Source organism: Sminthopsis crassicaudata, chromosome 4 (genome assembly GCF_048593235.1).
Source record: "Sminthopsis crassicaudata isolate SCR6 chromosome 4, ASM4859323v1, whole genome shotgun sequence".
Taxonomy (NCBI): Eukaryota; Metazoa; Chordata; class Mammalia; order Dasyuromorphia; family Dasyuridae; genus Sminthopsis; species Sminthopsis crassicaudata.
In genome coordinates, this window is record NC_133620.1 from 379,786,001 (window position 1) to 379,802,466 (window position 16,466).

Sequence of the window (16,466 nt, forward strand, 5' to 3'; positions counted from 1 at the left end):
TTATAATTCCATGAAGAAAATAATTTGAAAAGAAGTGGCTATTAAAGATATATTTTAAGCTTCCAGAGAAAGTTTCCTACTGCTTTGAGAGCTACTTCAAGAAGGTAGAAACTGTTGGATATTTCCTTCTTACAAGATATACTTGAGTTTCTCAGATTTTACTTGTTCTCCTCATTACAGTATACTGAAGAATATCCCAAAGATTGATAGAACAATATTTTCAAGGTTAGTGATATTTTTAAAGTCAGTATTTTTATTTTGTTGGTTGAAAGGGGACAAAGTGGGTAGAGAGGGAAAGAAGGCTCTGATTCTTTAAAGCTATAGTAAAGGACATTTAATATTTCCAAATGTGCTATTGAATGATCAATTATGCAGATGAGGCAGACAGATTCTTTGATATAAGACAATGTATACCATCAACTAACTGATACTTTATCTCCCCTTAAAGAAGGTCAAAAATAATCCTCTGAAACAAAGTAAAAGATTGGTAAACACACGTAATGACCAAAGGAGTTGAAACGTATTTTAGCTTCCTTTGACTCTTCTCTAAACCAGACAAGATTTTTCCATGAGGAAAAAAATGCCTTACTATGTTCTTGTTTCATAGAGAAGCAAAGGGCTGGGGGCAGCTAAGTGATACAGTGGATAGAGCACCAACCCTGAAGTCAGGAGGACCTGAGTTCAAATGTGACCTAAGATACTTAACATTTCCTAGTGGTGTGACCCTGGGTAAGTCACTTAATCCCAATTGCCTTAGCAAAAAAAAAAAAAAAAAAAAAAAAAAAAAAAAAAAAAAAAAGAGAGAGAGAGAGAGAGAGAGAGAGAGAGAGAGAGAGAGAGAGAGAGAGAGAGAGAGAGAGAAGGGGGGGGGAGGAGAAGCAAAGGGCTATTGTCCCTTTATTTTTACCCATGACTACTATGTGTTTAGGTTTGGGACTGAGAGATGGAGGAAGAAAAGGGCACAGTGCTCCTCAATATATTTTCTTAAATTTAAATTGATTAATTTATTTGCATCTATTGAGTATATACAATCAATCCTCAACAATCTCAAGTTTAACTTTCATGGCTTCCAATATTCATGTAATTTTATAGGTAATATCACTTTCACTTTTGTGTTAGCAACTGCTCAAATTCATAGCTAAGAGAAAAAAATGAGAGGTACAATGTATGGAAATCTAGGAGTGACTGATATCCTGCTGGGCACTTCACTGGTTTTGTTGATCATAGAATATTGTCAACTCCCCAAGCATTTACTGCATATTTTCATTGTTTGCCTTTAAAACTCAAGTTTTGGGTGGCAGTTATGCCTCCAAAACATAGTACGAGTCCTTTGGGCTTTAAGTCCAAGCACTCAAAGTCAGTGATGCATCTTAGGGAGAAAATAAAGGTGTTAGATAAACTTTCTGAGGGAATGTCTGCAGCCACCGTCAGCCTAATCGACCCACTGGAGAGAAATATCGAGGCTGCCAATCCTATCATTGATTGCAGCCTCAAGGTTAAATGTCAACTCACTTCTGGTGTGCTCCCAGACTCTCAGACTCTTAAAGGATCTCAAACAGCATAATGTCACTGATGGACTATTTCAAGTCCATGAATCCTTTATGATCTCCAACACCAGAAAAAAAGACCTCATCACTCAGCATCATCCAGCAGTAGTGATTAAAGTTCCAGCAACCTCTCCCTTAGTTTTCAGAGGATAGCCAAGGCAGACAAGTTTACAGCAGTAGAGAATACAGCAAATGCCCTCATATTGCTAACTGATGCAGTGCAAGGTTAAGATTCAAGTTAAAAGGATTAAAAAGAGTTTTGGTTTTAAGAATTGTATTTGGTATTATGGTACTGTGTGTTTCATGTATTGTGAAAAGTGAATATTGCCTGAAATCAATATTTTCTTTTCTTTTCTTTTTTTTTTTTTTAATGTTAGCACAAAATTCTAGGGAATTACTAGCAAATAAAAAAAATTCAGTTACCATTTTATTTTGTGTACTGCATTTTAAGGGATTACAAAAATAGGAAAAGTATTTATCAGAATTAATGTTTTGTCATAAAGAATTATATACAGAAAAAGTATATTTTCAGCAATTTCTAGTGAAGATCACCATTTTAGATGGTCATGAGGGTCAACATCCTATTTCCCATAGGTTCAATGTGTCAATATATGTTTTTTATTTTTGTGCCATTTTCTCAGAATATTAACCCTGTGAAGTTGAGGATTGACTATATGTTTTGATGGCCCTTTTTGTTCTGTTTTGATTTCCTCTTGGAATAAGGAAAATGGCATACTTGTTAATTGTTCCCTCATCCAGATTTAATCTGCCTAATAGCCATGGAATGGGGTACTATAGGGAAAAATACTGTCCATCTCTGCAGCTAAATTAAAACATACATATACTAGAAAATGAATCTCTTCCTGCCAAGTCACAGATCATGATCGGTGTTCCCAGTACTCAGCAGAGACCAGTAGAATAAGACTAACTTCTTCCTCAAAGCCAGATCTTTCTCTCTCTCTCTTTCTTTCTTTCTTTCTTTCTTTCTTTCTTTCTTTCTTTCTTCTTTCTTTTCTTTCTTTCTTTCTCTCTCTCTCTCTCTCTCTCTCTCTCTCTCTCTCTCTCTCTCTCTCTCTCTCTCTCTCTCTCTCTCTCTCTCTCTCACACACACACACAGAGATAAGGACTTTTTTTATTGCCTTTAACATTCTTATAAGTAGTAAAAGAATCCACTTACAGAATATGTCAACAGGGAATCCATCACGGTAAGCAAATACTTTTAAAATACCCAGTCCACTCTGAATCTCCCACATCAAATTCATCTCCACAAATTTATCACCGCCATTCACAGCAGAAGGAGGAAAGTCAATCATCCCACAGTAGGAACAAAAGTCCATCTTTCAGAATTTAATAATCAATGCTCTGAGAAGTCAAGAATAGACTTCATTCTTACACAATGGGGTGTATATGTGTGTGGGGTGAGCCTAAAACAAGTATCTGACAGTAAAAACCTCATCTCTTCCCAATTTCTCAGTGGGCTGGCTGGGAATGCAGCTTCCATTCCTCACGAGTTCTGCTAGCAACAAATCTAACAAATACTCACCTATCCTTGCTTTTCAGGTACAACTAAGCTATATGCCAAGTACTCCAGCCCAACAACTGACTCCAAAAAAGCAAAAAACTTCTAGAGGAAAAAATGACTCAAGCAGAGAAAAGAGAGTTCATGAGATCAAATCCTTTTCTAATTCTAAGCTAATCATTCAACTCCTATGATTCAGCTTTCCTATGACCTTCGTGGGGCTATTGCAAGGGTCAGTTACCTAATGGCAGTAGACATTCTCTGGACTCTTTGGTGAGAAGGGCTATAGATTTGAAATGATAGGCATTAGCAATACCAGGCCATGATAAACATTCAACTTGTGGACTATTCCACTGATGCACTGATATTACTTACATTTTTAATGGAAGCTGACAGTTGAAGAGTCCTGATCAGTTTGACAAATACGGTTTTGATTGTGGAGGGATATTAAGGAATCTTTTATTATTCCCTGGACTATCCGAATCAATTTTTAAAAATATACTTTTATTATATACAGTAGATCAAAGAGCAAAGACTATTTTAAAGTAGACCCAAACTTATTTTTAAAATTTGTGAGATGCTGAATATGGAGCCAGGACTAGGAACAATTACCAATAATGAAACATACAAGAAAGCACAATGAGAGGAATTTTTTTAGGATTTATATAAATATATGAATATTTGTATATGTTATACACACGCAAAAAAGGGAATGTCATTAATGAAAACAAACATCTTATGCACATTTGAAATGCTTCCAAATTACATTTTCCATAGAATATCGAGCTGTATTTTATGATGTTAAGCTGAATGGATTATAATGAATGCTCATAGTCTTTGGTGGACAATAATAGACAAGGTATGCAGTTATTAAACTTTGCTTAGAATGAAAAATGCCCTTTCCAGGTTCTGTCATTTCTTTATCATTCCCAATAACAAAAGGACAGGTTCAGTGGTATACCAAAGATGGTAAAAGTAAAGTGAAAGATCTCTTGTCTGTTTTGTAGGAAATATGTACAAAAGTTGCATAAGAAAGGAAAGCTTGGAAAAGTTGCAATCCATATCAGAAATAACAGCCATCATAATGTAACCAAAGTCAAAGCAAAAAGCACAATGCAAATAAAAGGTTTGCTGATGATACTGATTAGGACTGCCTATTGATTATATAAAAGACCTATAAATAGACACTTATCTATAAGCTATTTCCATTTAGTAAGAAGAGACAAATTTTCACAGCAGCATGACATTGGGTTTGGCATGTGGGATTTTGTCCTATGAAGGAGGGATTTTCAAGAAAACTTTTCTGAGGATTAGTCATGTCCTACAAGATTTATTAAGGTGATGGGAGCAAAAATCTTAAGCTAACAATGATAGGTAGATTCAAAGTGTCCTTGGGATATATTGTAGCCTGTAGGCCACAAATACTATCTAAGATATCTCACCCCTGCTCAACATCACTAAAGACTAAATATTAGAAAACGACAGATATTCACTCTTATTTCTTCATTCATTTAGATTTAAATGCCTCCTATGTAGGATCACATAGAGTCAGACAAACTGAAAAGACTGCTATTAACAATAAAAACATCACCATGTACAATGCATTATTACTGTACCAGTGCTGGGGGAGAAAGAAATGAAGAGTCCCTCAACTTTACATCATTTACTTCTGACAAGGAGAAGAGCAGCAGAATCTCTAGCTTTCTTGTTACCTGGGAATCCTACAATCATGTTCCACTTCCATCACACCTTATTTTCAACACTTATGGTATGCATGATTTGGCAGGGACAAGAATTGAGGGAAAAAAGCTCATTTGTCAGAAAAATACAATAAACTCAACATAGGACTAAGATTCTATAAGATTTTTTTTTTTGTTAAGTAAACAACCATGTGGCATTCAAATTAACTAAGGCAAATCATTTCAACTTCCTTTTTCCTTTATTGTTCCACTTTCTCCTTCCTATCTCAACCAACAGATATAAAGTCAACAGATTGTTTATAAAGGATTATAGATTTCCTTAAAGAAAGATGAACAATAAACTGAAACCAATGGGCATTCCAATTCTACATTTAAATTTTCACAAATCAGGAGGGGAAAAAAAAAAGTTTGTTGTTAAGTTTTCTGATTTTTTTTCCCTAGGATTTGCACTCTCCTAGAAGCAAAATTAAAATCCTATAGTGTTTTCCTATACCCAAACCACTACTTAAGGCTGGCTGAGGTTATATTGAAAACTTTTTCTTGGCTTCAATGATATTTATTCTTCATGGTTACAATGAAAAATTTGGATTGTTTCAACACCGACAAGTCTCTTAATCCTGATCAGTCATTCTTTTTAAAACAACTTACATCAATGCTGACATTTGATCTAAACTAAACAACAGCAAACCAATTCTTAATGTCTTTTAAAAAAAATTCCTCAAGCCTTAAAAAAAATAAAACCAAACCCAATAAACCTTGTCTTTGTCTCTCTCTCCCTTTGTGTCTTTCCTTTCCCTATTCTCCCCTCTCCCCTTCTCCATGACTTTGATCACCAAATCCTCACACTCGGTCAGTTATTAAGTACTTGATTTATATTAGGCACCAGGCTAAGCACTAGAGAAAAAAGGAAAGGCAAAAACAATCCCTGCCTCCAAGAAACTCACATTTTAAAGGGGAAGATAACACATAAATTGTTGTTTCTTCATTTCCATCGAGTCTCGGTGACCCTATTTGAGAGTAGTTTGCCATTTCCTTCTCTAACTAATTTTTACAGATGAGAAAATTGAGGTAAACAAGCCTAGGGACACACAGCAGCTAGTGAGTGTCTGAAGCCAGATTTGAACTCAGGAAGATGAGCCTTTTCCACTCCCAGCACCCTATCCACTGCACTACCTAGCCACCCACCTTGTAAACAGTGACATATAACACAAAGATACAGGATCAGGAAAAAAGGGTTTCATGGACAAAGATCAGCAAAGAGACCTTTGAGATCAGACTTGAGAATGCCCAGAGGGGAAAAGTATAAGAACATCAGAAAGGTATGGAGTAGACAGGCTGTAAAGTGGACTAGTGCTAAACATGCTAATCAGGGGACTTTTTTGATTCTGGGGGGCATATAGGGTGCTACTGAAGATTAATGAGTGCGCATTTGCATTTTAAGAAAATCACTTTGACAAAGATGAGTGGAAAATTGGATCTATTTTGATAATGTTAAAAAGACATATTCAAAAGTTGGTCAAAATATATTCTGTTTTTAAAGACAAAACAAAACAAAATTATAAAACTGTACAAAGACAAAATTTTTTATTCTTGATTTAAAAGTCATCCCTACAGTAGAAGCCCACTAATTGCTACGGACAGAGATTGCTTGTTCTAAGATTTATCTCTTTAATAGGGGATAAATTTAAGGCAACATTATTGTCCTGAGAATAATATTTCAACTTCAGACATTTAAAAATGTATCTAATAGAGCAATTCATTTTAAAAGGATGAAAAACGAGGTGTGTGTGTGGGGCGGGGGGGAACCTACAACCTCTACTACTTTTTATTTTTTGAGAAGAAACATTCCCTTCCCAGTTATTTTCTAAATGATTTAATAATATGAATTTAAACATTTTTGTTGAATAAATAAAGAAAATTAGATAATAAGGCAAGTTTGCTTCTGCCAAAGTTTCTTTTATTTCATTTATGTAAATAAAACCTCCAAATAAATAATCTTAGGCTCCTCTTAGTAGACAGAAGGACATTCCATCCATCCTCCAAGTTACCCATATTTCCTCTACATGTCACCTTCTTGTCAAAAGTGTTTCCAACAAAAACACTCAGTGAATCAAGATTCTGGAAAATGGAACATAGAAGAAAATGCTCAGCTACTTAAGCCACACATGTCCTGTTCCCTTGGAAAGAGCTAATAATAAACAGCTTTTTGTTCATCTCACCTCAGAACTTCTTAAAGTTCTTAAGGGGGGTTCTACAGGTATGATGTGTTCCCAAAGCTTTAAGACACTTTGATTCAATTCACTTGAACAGATGGCAGTTGCCTGGGTTCCATTTACATACATTATACTCAAGTCAACTTGACAAGTTCTCCTGGACTACACTATTCTGATGTCTTACCTTCCCCCAAATTCTCACTCCTCGATTTCCACTTATTAGAATTTTGAAACACCAGCACTCTTAGGAAATCTTACCATACTCTCTAGTCAGCCCCAAATCTTAACAGTTATGGCAATTTGTCTGAACCCCTCTTTGAGCACTTATGACTCCCTACCTTGTATTAGTTTTTTTCTACACTTTTTTCAAGCAATGACATGCACACAGGCATTCAACAAACATCTGTCAAACTGCATGATCAGTGATGTCCCTTGCAGCTAATATTCCATGAATTTATGGTCCATAAAATATAAGATACACTTGGAATATAAAAATAATACACCAAATTAGTCAGGTGAGTGGTAGTTCTGTTTTTGAACCAACATAAAGAGATTCTACAGTATGCAGCAGAAAAGATGAGGGGTCATCAGTCAATATTTTCCTAATTATACTGACCACATAACTACAAATAATGCAAATTTTTAACTGATTTTTTTTCCACAATGAGGTGGGATTAGCTGGTCTATCCACAATCTTTCTCAGTCTCTCTTATCACATCAAATAGGGTTACAGGAACAATTTATGGCCATGAAACAAAACAAACTGGCTTACATGGAAATGAAACATATAAACTTAGCAGCAATAAATATTACGTTCTAATTATTTCAGCATCCAAGGTCCAAATAGCTACAAATACAGGGCTTCTTTTATGCAAATAAGTATAATTTTTAAAAATTGGAAGAGGTGAAGAATAAAAAAAAAAACAACTGCAAGCCCTACCTATGTTTTATTTTTTAAGAAGAAACACATTCTCTTCTCAGTTGTTCTTCTATAGGATTTAATGAAATCGGAAAGAATACTGTGCTTTGAGTCAAGGAACAGTGGTTTAAATCTTGGTTGTGCCAATTCTTACTTGGCTAACCTTGGGCAAATCACGTAATTCCTCTAGGCCTCAGTTTGATCACCTGTAATAAGAGGGAGATGGAGCAAGTGACTCCTAAGATCCCTTCCAACTCAGAATCTCTGAACCTAAAATGAATCATTAAGAAACATTCTAGGCATCGAGTATCTATTATGTGACCAAAATACTCATGGTATATTTAATATGTATTGGACTATCTGCCATCTAGGAGAGGGGTGGAGGGAAGGAAGGGATAATTTGGAACAGAAGGCTTTGTAAGGGTCAATGGTGGAAAAATTACTCATGCATATGTTTTGTAAATAAAAAGCTTTAATAAAAAAAAAATACTCATGGTAAACTACACTTATGTATATAATATACTGCCAGGGCTGGCCAAATCTTAGAACTAAAGAACTAAGGACTAATAAAAGAACCAAAAAGATCAAAAGAATGGTCTTCATTAAGAATAAAGAAGCACAATTAACACCCAACAATTTCACCAGGTAAAGAACAAATACCAGCTTTCAAGGGAGGATCATAGAGTAGATCCTAAACACTGCCCTAAAAATAAGCATTTACTTCTACTTGCTAGTTAGACCCCCCTCCCCATTTATTTAGTTATGTGACATTGAAAAAATGATCTAAACTCTCCTATTCAGTTTCAAAGTCTGTAACATAGAGATTCTAATATCTGTCCTGCCTACTTGAAATGAAAGCACTTTGAAAACTTTTGCTGTTAACAGTAACCAAATAAATCAAGGCACTACCCTCCAAAATACTTTTAGAAGTAGAACACATAGACCAAATTATCTTCTTGATTCTAGTCTCTCTTATCTCTTCAAAGCATCAGCGAGCCTTGGATGGCTTCCCCAATTACCCCGTAGAACATTCAACAATCATAACCAAGCCCTGTTGATATCATACAACAACCAAAAAAGGAACCAAAATGGATTACCCTATATCTGCCAAAAATGAAATATAATTTTTTTGGATGATATCAAAATGCTAACTCAGGACCTATTCCTTTGGGTCCTGAGATTGCATATATTTACAAGGAATCAACAGATGGGTAATACAAGTTAGAAAATGCCTGTGTAATTAGAAATTGGGAATGGGAATGTTAAGCAGAAGGATCAGAAAAGCAGTCTTGATGGTATCCAAAAAATAATCACTAGGATTAGTTCCCAGAAATAGCTAAATTCTTTTAATGCAACCATAAAGCCACCAAATGAACGATCCTACACTGTAGATCTGAGTATGACAATCCTCTGTTAAAAGTAAACAAACAACAACAAAACTTCAATAGTTCCCTACAGTTTCTAGGATAAAATATAATATCCATAATCAGGCAATAGTCCATTTTCCCTGTTTCCAGACAAAACTTTAAAATCTGGAAATTGTTTCTAAATAGCTTCTAGTGCCTCATGAGATTTGGTGTTAAAAGTTTTTCCCAATGTCTAGCCCACATCTCTTCTAATTCCATTTTTAATCTGTTTCCTTTTAAGCTGTCCTTGGTGGAAACACATGTTAGCACAGGATTCCCTCATATATAAAGTCTCCAATTAGATGTTCTCATCTTCAGATTAAATAACTCCAATTTCTTGAGTTTTTCCCATGCATCTTATTTTTCCTTTTTAAAAATCAAAGAATAAATATAATAATTCAGCACAGGCTATCTGCTTTCTACAACATCACAATCACACCTCTAAAACAATCACAGTTCTAATCCCTTCCTCTTTCTTATCTTCCTCAGAGTAACCCTTAACACTTCTTGTTTCACCACAAGTGGAGATTTGAATCTCTCTGGACAATCATTTAAACCTACAAAGTCATGTTTGGGCCAACTAGTAAGGGCAGGGAATGGCACAGAAACGATTTTTCTAAAAGCAAGTCAAAGATTTTAATGGTACCAGCTAAGGTACACTTACTCCTGGGATTGGTAGAAGAAAATTCAACAGGAAAGTTGGCTTTTCACTAAGAGAGAAACTTGCCTTTCACATCATTTGTCTCAAATTCACTGTCTGCGGCTTGCTAATTGGGTTTAATTAAGATCACTTCATTTTGCTTTATGGTGGAAAGAAAGCCTACCTAATCAAATAAACATGGGCGACAGCCAAGTTTCTCCCTCAACACTTGCAAATGAGCATGCCACAATATCTGGAAGAAAAATTTTAAACCTTTTAAAATTCACTCTGATGTGGTAGTGACTGTAATACTCAAAGTCTGTTGACAGGAAAGAGCTAAGTATTTCAAAAACATTGAGGATAAAAAGGAATTAAAAAACAACCAACCTGGGGCGTCAGGAATTTGAACAAGAGTCTAGAAACTTAAAAGCAAAGAGCTCCAACGATGTTCTGTCAAATAACTTATTTAACCAGCTAGGTGGTGCTGAGGATAGAGCACTGAGTCTGGAGTCAGAAAGCCTTGAATTCAAATATGGTCTCAGACATTAATCAGTTGTTCAACCCTGGGTAATTCACTTAAACTTCCATCTGCCTCAGGTTCCCTGAATGTAAAAATGGGGATGATAAGAGCACCTATCTCCGCACCTATCTCCCAGGGTTGTTATAGGAAAACATGGTCAAAAGCTTGGGAAAATATTAACCCTCAGACACATTTTAAAGTATACTGATGGGAGTGAAACCCATAATTAATTATCAGTCAATCACTGATCAATGTTGTTAGTATTTTTAGAGACAGAGATTGTTCCTCAATTGCTACTCTCCTGTCTGCATGTTGGACATTTTTAGGAACTGAATTAATTCTTATGTAAAGGTTCTGTTTATTAATTCACCACATTTTAGGGGTACCCTAATAGTTTACGTGCAACCATAAAAATTGATTTAGTCAATAGGCAAGACTGTCACAAAATAATATTTCATACTTCTAAATATTAATATTTCATACAGTCTGAATAAAAGAGTCATACCAAATACTTAATATTTCTCCCTACAGGTTATACATGTGCACATCATTCATGCCATTTAGCTTGAAGGAAATAAACCATAAATCTATGGATACTTAAAACAACCACATAGTTTTTGCTCTTCTCTACCATTAAAGAACAGCTACTAATCAGCAAATTCCAGTCAAGAGAATAATCTTTAACACTAAGAGATTAAGTGATTTCTCCATGGTCACATAGACAAGATGTATCACAGGCAAAACTGGAAAGCAGTTCTTTCTTACGACCTCTAAGGCTGGCTTTCTATTTGCTATACTGTACTCCCCTAATATTATATTCCATAAGAATAGGTGATACAGGGTATAAAAAGCTAGATCTGGAATCAGAAAGCTATGACCTCAGATCTAGCCTTAGATACTTCTCAGCTTAATGACTTTAAGCCAATCACTGCAATTCTGTCTCAATTTTCTCATCTATAAAATGGGCATAATATATTAGCACCTATTTCCCATAATTATTGTGAAGATATTTCTAAATATCTTTGTAAACATTAAGAAACACTTAATGCTAGCTATTGTCATTACTGTATGCATTTTGATAACTAGATTATAGGCATATAGAAAATATCTAAGATATCTAGTTTAGCCCTTTCATTTTAAAGATAAGGAAAAGAAGATTCAGACAGATTGGTCAGTAGAATTGTCCACAATCACAGAGGTAGGGAAATGGCTAAATTAGGATTTATCTTCAGGTCTACTGACTCCAAATCTAAGGTTCTTTCTACTATGTCAACTCTGTGGAGTTTAGATAGGGAATGATAGAAATAAATGGAACTACAAAGACATCTTAGAGTTTTTTCAGTCATGCTCAACTCTTCATGATCTCTTCTGAGATTTTCTTGGCAAGGATACTGAAGTGGTTGCCATTTCCTTTTATAGATCATTTTACAGATAAGGAAAGTGAGGCAAATGGAGTTTAAGTGATTTGCCCAGGGGCAGTAAATGCCTGTACTAAATGTCTGAAATCCAATTTTAATTCAGGGAGATGAGTTTTCCTGACTCTAGGCTCAGCATTCTATCCACTGCATCAGTTAGCCACTCAGAGTTAATTGGAATTATAATGCTAGTAAAAGTTAGAACAAATATCCCTGGAACACTTCAGGACTAATTCATTTCCTTCAATTCTTCCCTTCACCACCATTCCCTACTCCCTGAGCAATCCTACAAAGGACAAACTATACTTCTGGCCTGCCGGGTGCTGGGATTCACATAGATATGTGCTAATTGTGCATATTGGATATTTTAGCACTCTTGGGGGAAAATGTAGGCAAGTCAACTAATCAATCTCACTGGGCCTTCTTTTTCTCATCTACAAAATGAGGGGGCTGAACTGATACCTTAGATATTTTCCATATGTTTACAATCCTGCTATTAAAATGCATACAATAATAATAAGAAGAATACCATTTAAGTAGTGTTTTAATGTCTACAAAGCAGAGGATACTAAGAAAATGGTAATGATTATCCATCCCCTCAATAAAGACTGTTTTTGAAAGGAAAACAATCCAGGTATGCAATAACTGATGACATAACTATAGGTTGATCCATCTTGATTTTCTTAGCTGCCAGCATTGAAACTACAAGGAGAAGTAAAGTACATTCCCCAAATTAAAATGCCTCATGATACCAAGTTCTCAAGTCACCTTGGAACCCAGTATTTCCTTTTTCACAGAGAAGGTTATTGAAACAGTTTCTATTACTAGAAAGAACTATCCAACCCTTTAAAAAGCAACAGTCTTCGTGCTTCAATTTGAAGTCAGAATTAGTCACTGAGAACACCCCTTGCAAATAACTTTAAATCAAGGTCTTTTTCTGGCAAAAAGTACCAGTCAGAGCTTAATGGAATAGGATGAAGTGAAGGACTAAAAACAACCAAGGATTCAAGTTCATTACCTGTTCAACAATATACTTCAATATATGTTAGCATCCAAGCCTAGCTTACTACCTTTGGAAGCCTCAAACCTTATACACTTTTTAATAAAATTTTAATTTTATATAAACTATATATATATATACATATATATATATATGTGTGTGTGTATATATATATATATATATATATATATATATATATATATATATATATATATATATATATATATAAATAAATGTATATAAAGTTTTCATAAAACTAAAGGAGACAAGAGGAAAATCATTTATAGTATTATAAACATAGCACACTTCTAATTCTATCTGACAATAACCTGATGATGATGATGATAACATTTATAGAACATAAATTCACAAAGCCCTTTAACACATTCCTCCATTTGACTACTATAATAACCCTGAGATTTAATTACTGGATTGTATCATCTCCATTTCATAGATCTATAGATCAGGTAACTGAGATTGAGAAAAGTCAAATGATTTGCCTATAGCCACACAATAAGCATGTGTCAGAGGCAGACTGAAGACATATATGCTTCCTAATTCCAATACCTTTGCGCTTATGTCAAAATGCCTCTCTATCTTAAAAAATAAGAATTTAGTTTCTTTCCAACATAAGGTTGCTGGCAAAGTCTTGGTTTGCTTGAGAATGTGTTTTAAAATTTATTCAAAACTACAGATTACCAGTCTATGAATTTCTATCACCTCTTTAGAAAACTAGATTTCACTCTAACCACCCATGCATTCCACACACAAAATTTAAAAGACCAAAACAAAAACTCAATTACTCACATGCAATTACTCATATCTGGGAATGCTTTCTAGCTCTATGTAAATATGGAGCAAATGTTCACCTTTCCAGGGTCAGTAACAATTCTCCCCAGATAGTGTTTGCAAAGATATCCAAGAACATTTTTATTAAGAAAAGCACAAAGAAGCAATGGACACATCCTTTGCAAATAAGTAAGTCTAATTTCATGCTGATATTTAGCTCAGTACTTACTGATCATGTCTGGTGTCAGGTATGTTTCTGTCCATTCGCAACTTGTCACTCTCCACTTGGTTGAATTTATTACGGGCATATGGGTCTTGACCAGATCGTACCATAGTGACTCCAACGTAAGCTTCTTGATTGAAGTCTTGCCACCGAACTTTCCCTACAGATAACAGAGCAAGAAGTGAAGAAAAAGCAAAGGTTAAAAAAAGGTTCTCAAATTTGAGCTTACCTAAGAAATCATATCCAGGATTTCTTATTAAGAGTAGAACACAAAAAAGAATTCATTCAGAATAAAATATAGATCTAAAATTTCATAAACACTATAATTATATATATATATACACACACACACACATATATATATTATAAATACATAACAAAACAGAAAACATCTCAATAGAAGCATGTATATACTGATAATGTATCTTGGAGAAAAACTGAATCACTGAAGACTGAACTGTGACCCACAAGGATCATATCTCATCTTTATATATTCTTATATATCTCATATCATCTCATACAGCATAATACTCATATTATGAACCGCATAAATGTTTGTTGAAAAAAAAGAATTGGGACTCAACTTTGGGATGGCTCATATTGTAACTTATTTCAGCTGGAAAAATTTCTTTTACATTCAAAGCATGTATTCTCACTTCAAAGTCTTGTTTCTAATGTATGTCCTTTCTTCTATTATCTTAAATCTTAAAAACAAAACTTCCACTAAGCTTTCCCCAGTTTAGGAGGGGTCAACTTCAAATATAATATTTTTAGTACTAACCCTCTAGTTGATTATCTTCTCTATTCCACTATTGTTAAAATATAGTTATAGTTATTACTATGCATACCAATGTTTTAGGCTCTATACTATATATGCATGCAGTTGTGTAGCATTAAAGTCAATATTCTGGCTAATACCAGCACCAGCTAACAAAATGTAACATTATCTGTCTTATGTTGCCACTTTCAAAGAACAAAGAGGTAAGACTCACAAACAAGATGCAATTAAGGACCAAGTACTTCTATTTAAAAATGCAAATTGATTGAGAATAATGCTATCAATTTTGGATTGTTCTAAGGTCATTTCTTTAGAACCAAATTGCAAACAGTTGACTACTACTGATATTAACCAGCATTTCAATTTTAAGGGATAGTTTGTTATGCATATGTTTACATTAAATATTATATTTTCTCTTAATTGTGACAGCCTATTAACACATCATAAGCTCCCATATACTAAACAATAAATATTGGTGATTAGTCATGCTAGACAAAATACCATTTAAAATATTTTACATTTAATCTTTAAAATTTATTTGTAATTTTTTTTAAAAAAAGAGGGTTTTGGTTCAACATTAAAAAGGTGCTAATGCAACCTGCTTTGAACATATCTGATATATGAAAATAATATTTTATACTGCTTCCTTTCTTTTGAAATATTCCAGAAAAGGATCACTTGAGACAGCTGCTTGAGCTCCGTGTTTTCTCTTCATGACAAGCCTGAGAGTTAATGCTTGACCGGAAAAGAAACCCACAAATAATCACCAACAGAAGACATCCTTGAAATTCACCAGAGAAGGTCTATGTTTGCTCGGGGGAGGGGACAAACAGACTGGGTGAAGACTGAGGGCAAGAAGTGAGAGCGAGGCAGGCAGCTCACACTGCTCAGCCCAGAGGGGGGAGGGGTACCATCTCTGCCACTTCTGCAAAAAGACTTTTACCCCAGTGTGGATGCTCCGTCTTGACAGCAATCCAGGAGCAGAGGAGAGGGTGTAAACACCGGAGGTGAAGTATAAAACCCCGGAAAGCCAGCGTCTCTCAGAACCCGGCCCCCCTAACCCCAACATGGACTGACTCAGCGAGTTCTCAGAGCCTCAGAGCACAGACTCAGCGCAGCCATTGCTGTTCTGTTAGTGGCTCTCTGCTGCCCTCCCCCCCAGTCTGTAGAGGAAGCCCATTAACACCATCCAGCCCCATCCCCCCCAAAACAGACCAATTGTTTCTCTTGTCAATTTGTTTTCTTCCATTCCGCTCTTGACAAAATGAAAAAATTCAAAAGGGCTCTAACCATTGACAGCTTCTGTGTGGAGAGAGAGCAGACTTCAAACACTGAGGAGACTAAAAGCAGATTGTCTCCAGAGGAATCCCCTAAGGGGGATAGGATCTGCTCCTCAATACAAAAGAACCTCATAGAGGAAATCAAGAAGGCTCTCACAAGAGAGCTGGAAGAGAAATGGGAAAAGGAAAGGGAAGCTTGGCAAGAGAGCCTGGAGAAGTCATCCCATGCATTCAAAGACAGAATGGATAAAGAAATCAAATCATTGAGAAACAAGATAAGTGAGCTGGAAAAGGTAAACAACTCCAAGGAAAACAGGATTAGTGAGCTGGAAAAAGAAATCAGCTCTCTAAAAAATAAAATGGATAAAATGGAAAAAAATTCCATAGAAGATAAAAACTCAATTGGACAATTACAAAGAGATATAAAAAAAGTGAGTGAAGAAAATACATCATTGAAAATTAGACTGGAACAAGTAGAAATGAATGACTCAAGGAGAAATCAAGATGTAGTCAAGCA

The 16,466-nt window shown here is 35.2% G+C and overlaps 1 protein-coding gene across 1 annotated transcript in view; it reads right to left on the reverse strand.

Moving 5' to 3' along the window:
* Positions 1–16,466, reverse strand: part of GALNT2 (polypeptide N-acetylgalactosaminyltransferase 2) — a 250,693-nt gene that overhangs the window by 67,020 nt on the left and 167,207 nt on the right. The window contains exon 3 of the mRNA XM_074262371.1: positions 13,898–14,051. Within this exon, the coding sequence (XP_074118472.1) occupies positions 13,898–14,051 (154 nt within the window). The remainder of the gene's footprint in view (positions 1–13,897; positions 14,052–16,466) is intronic.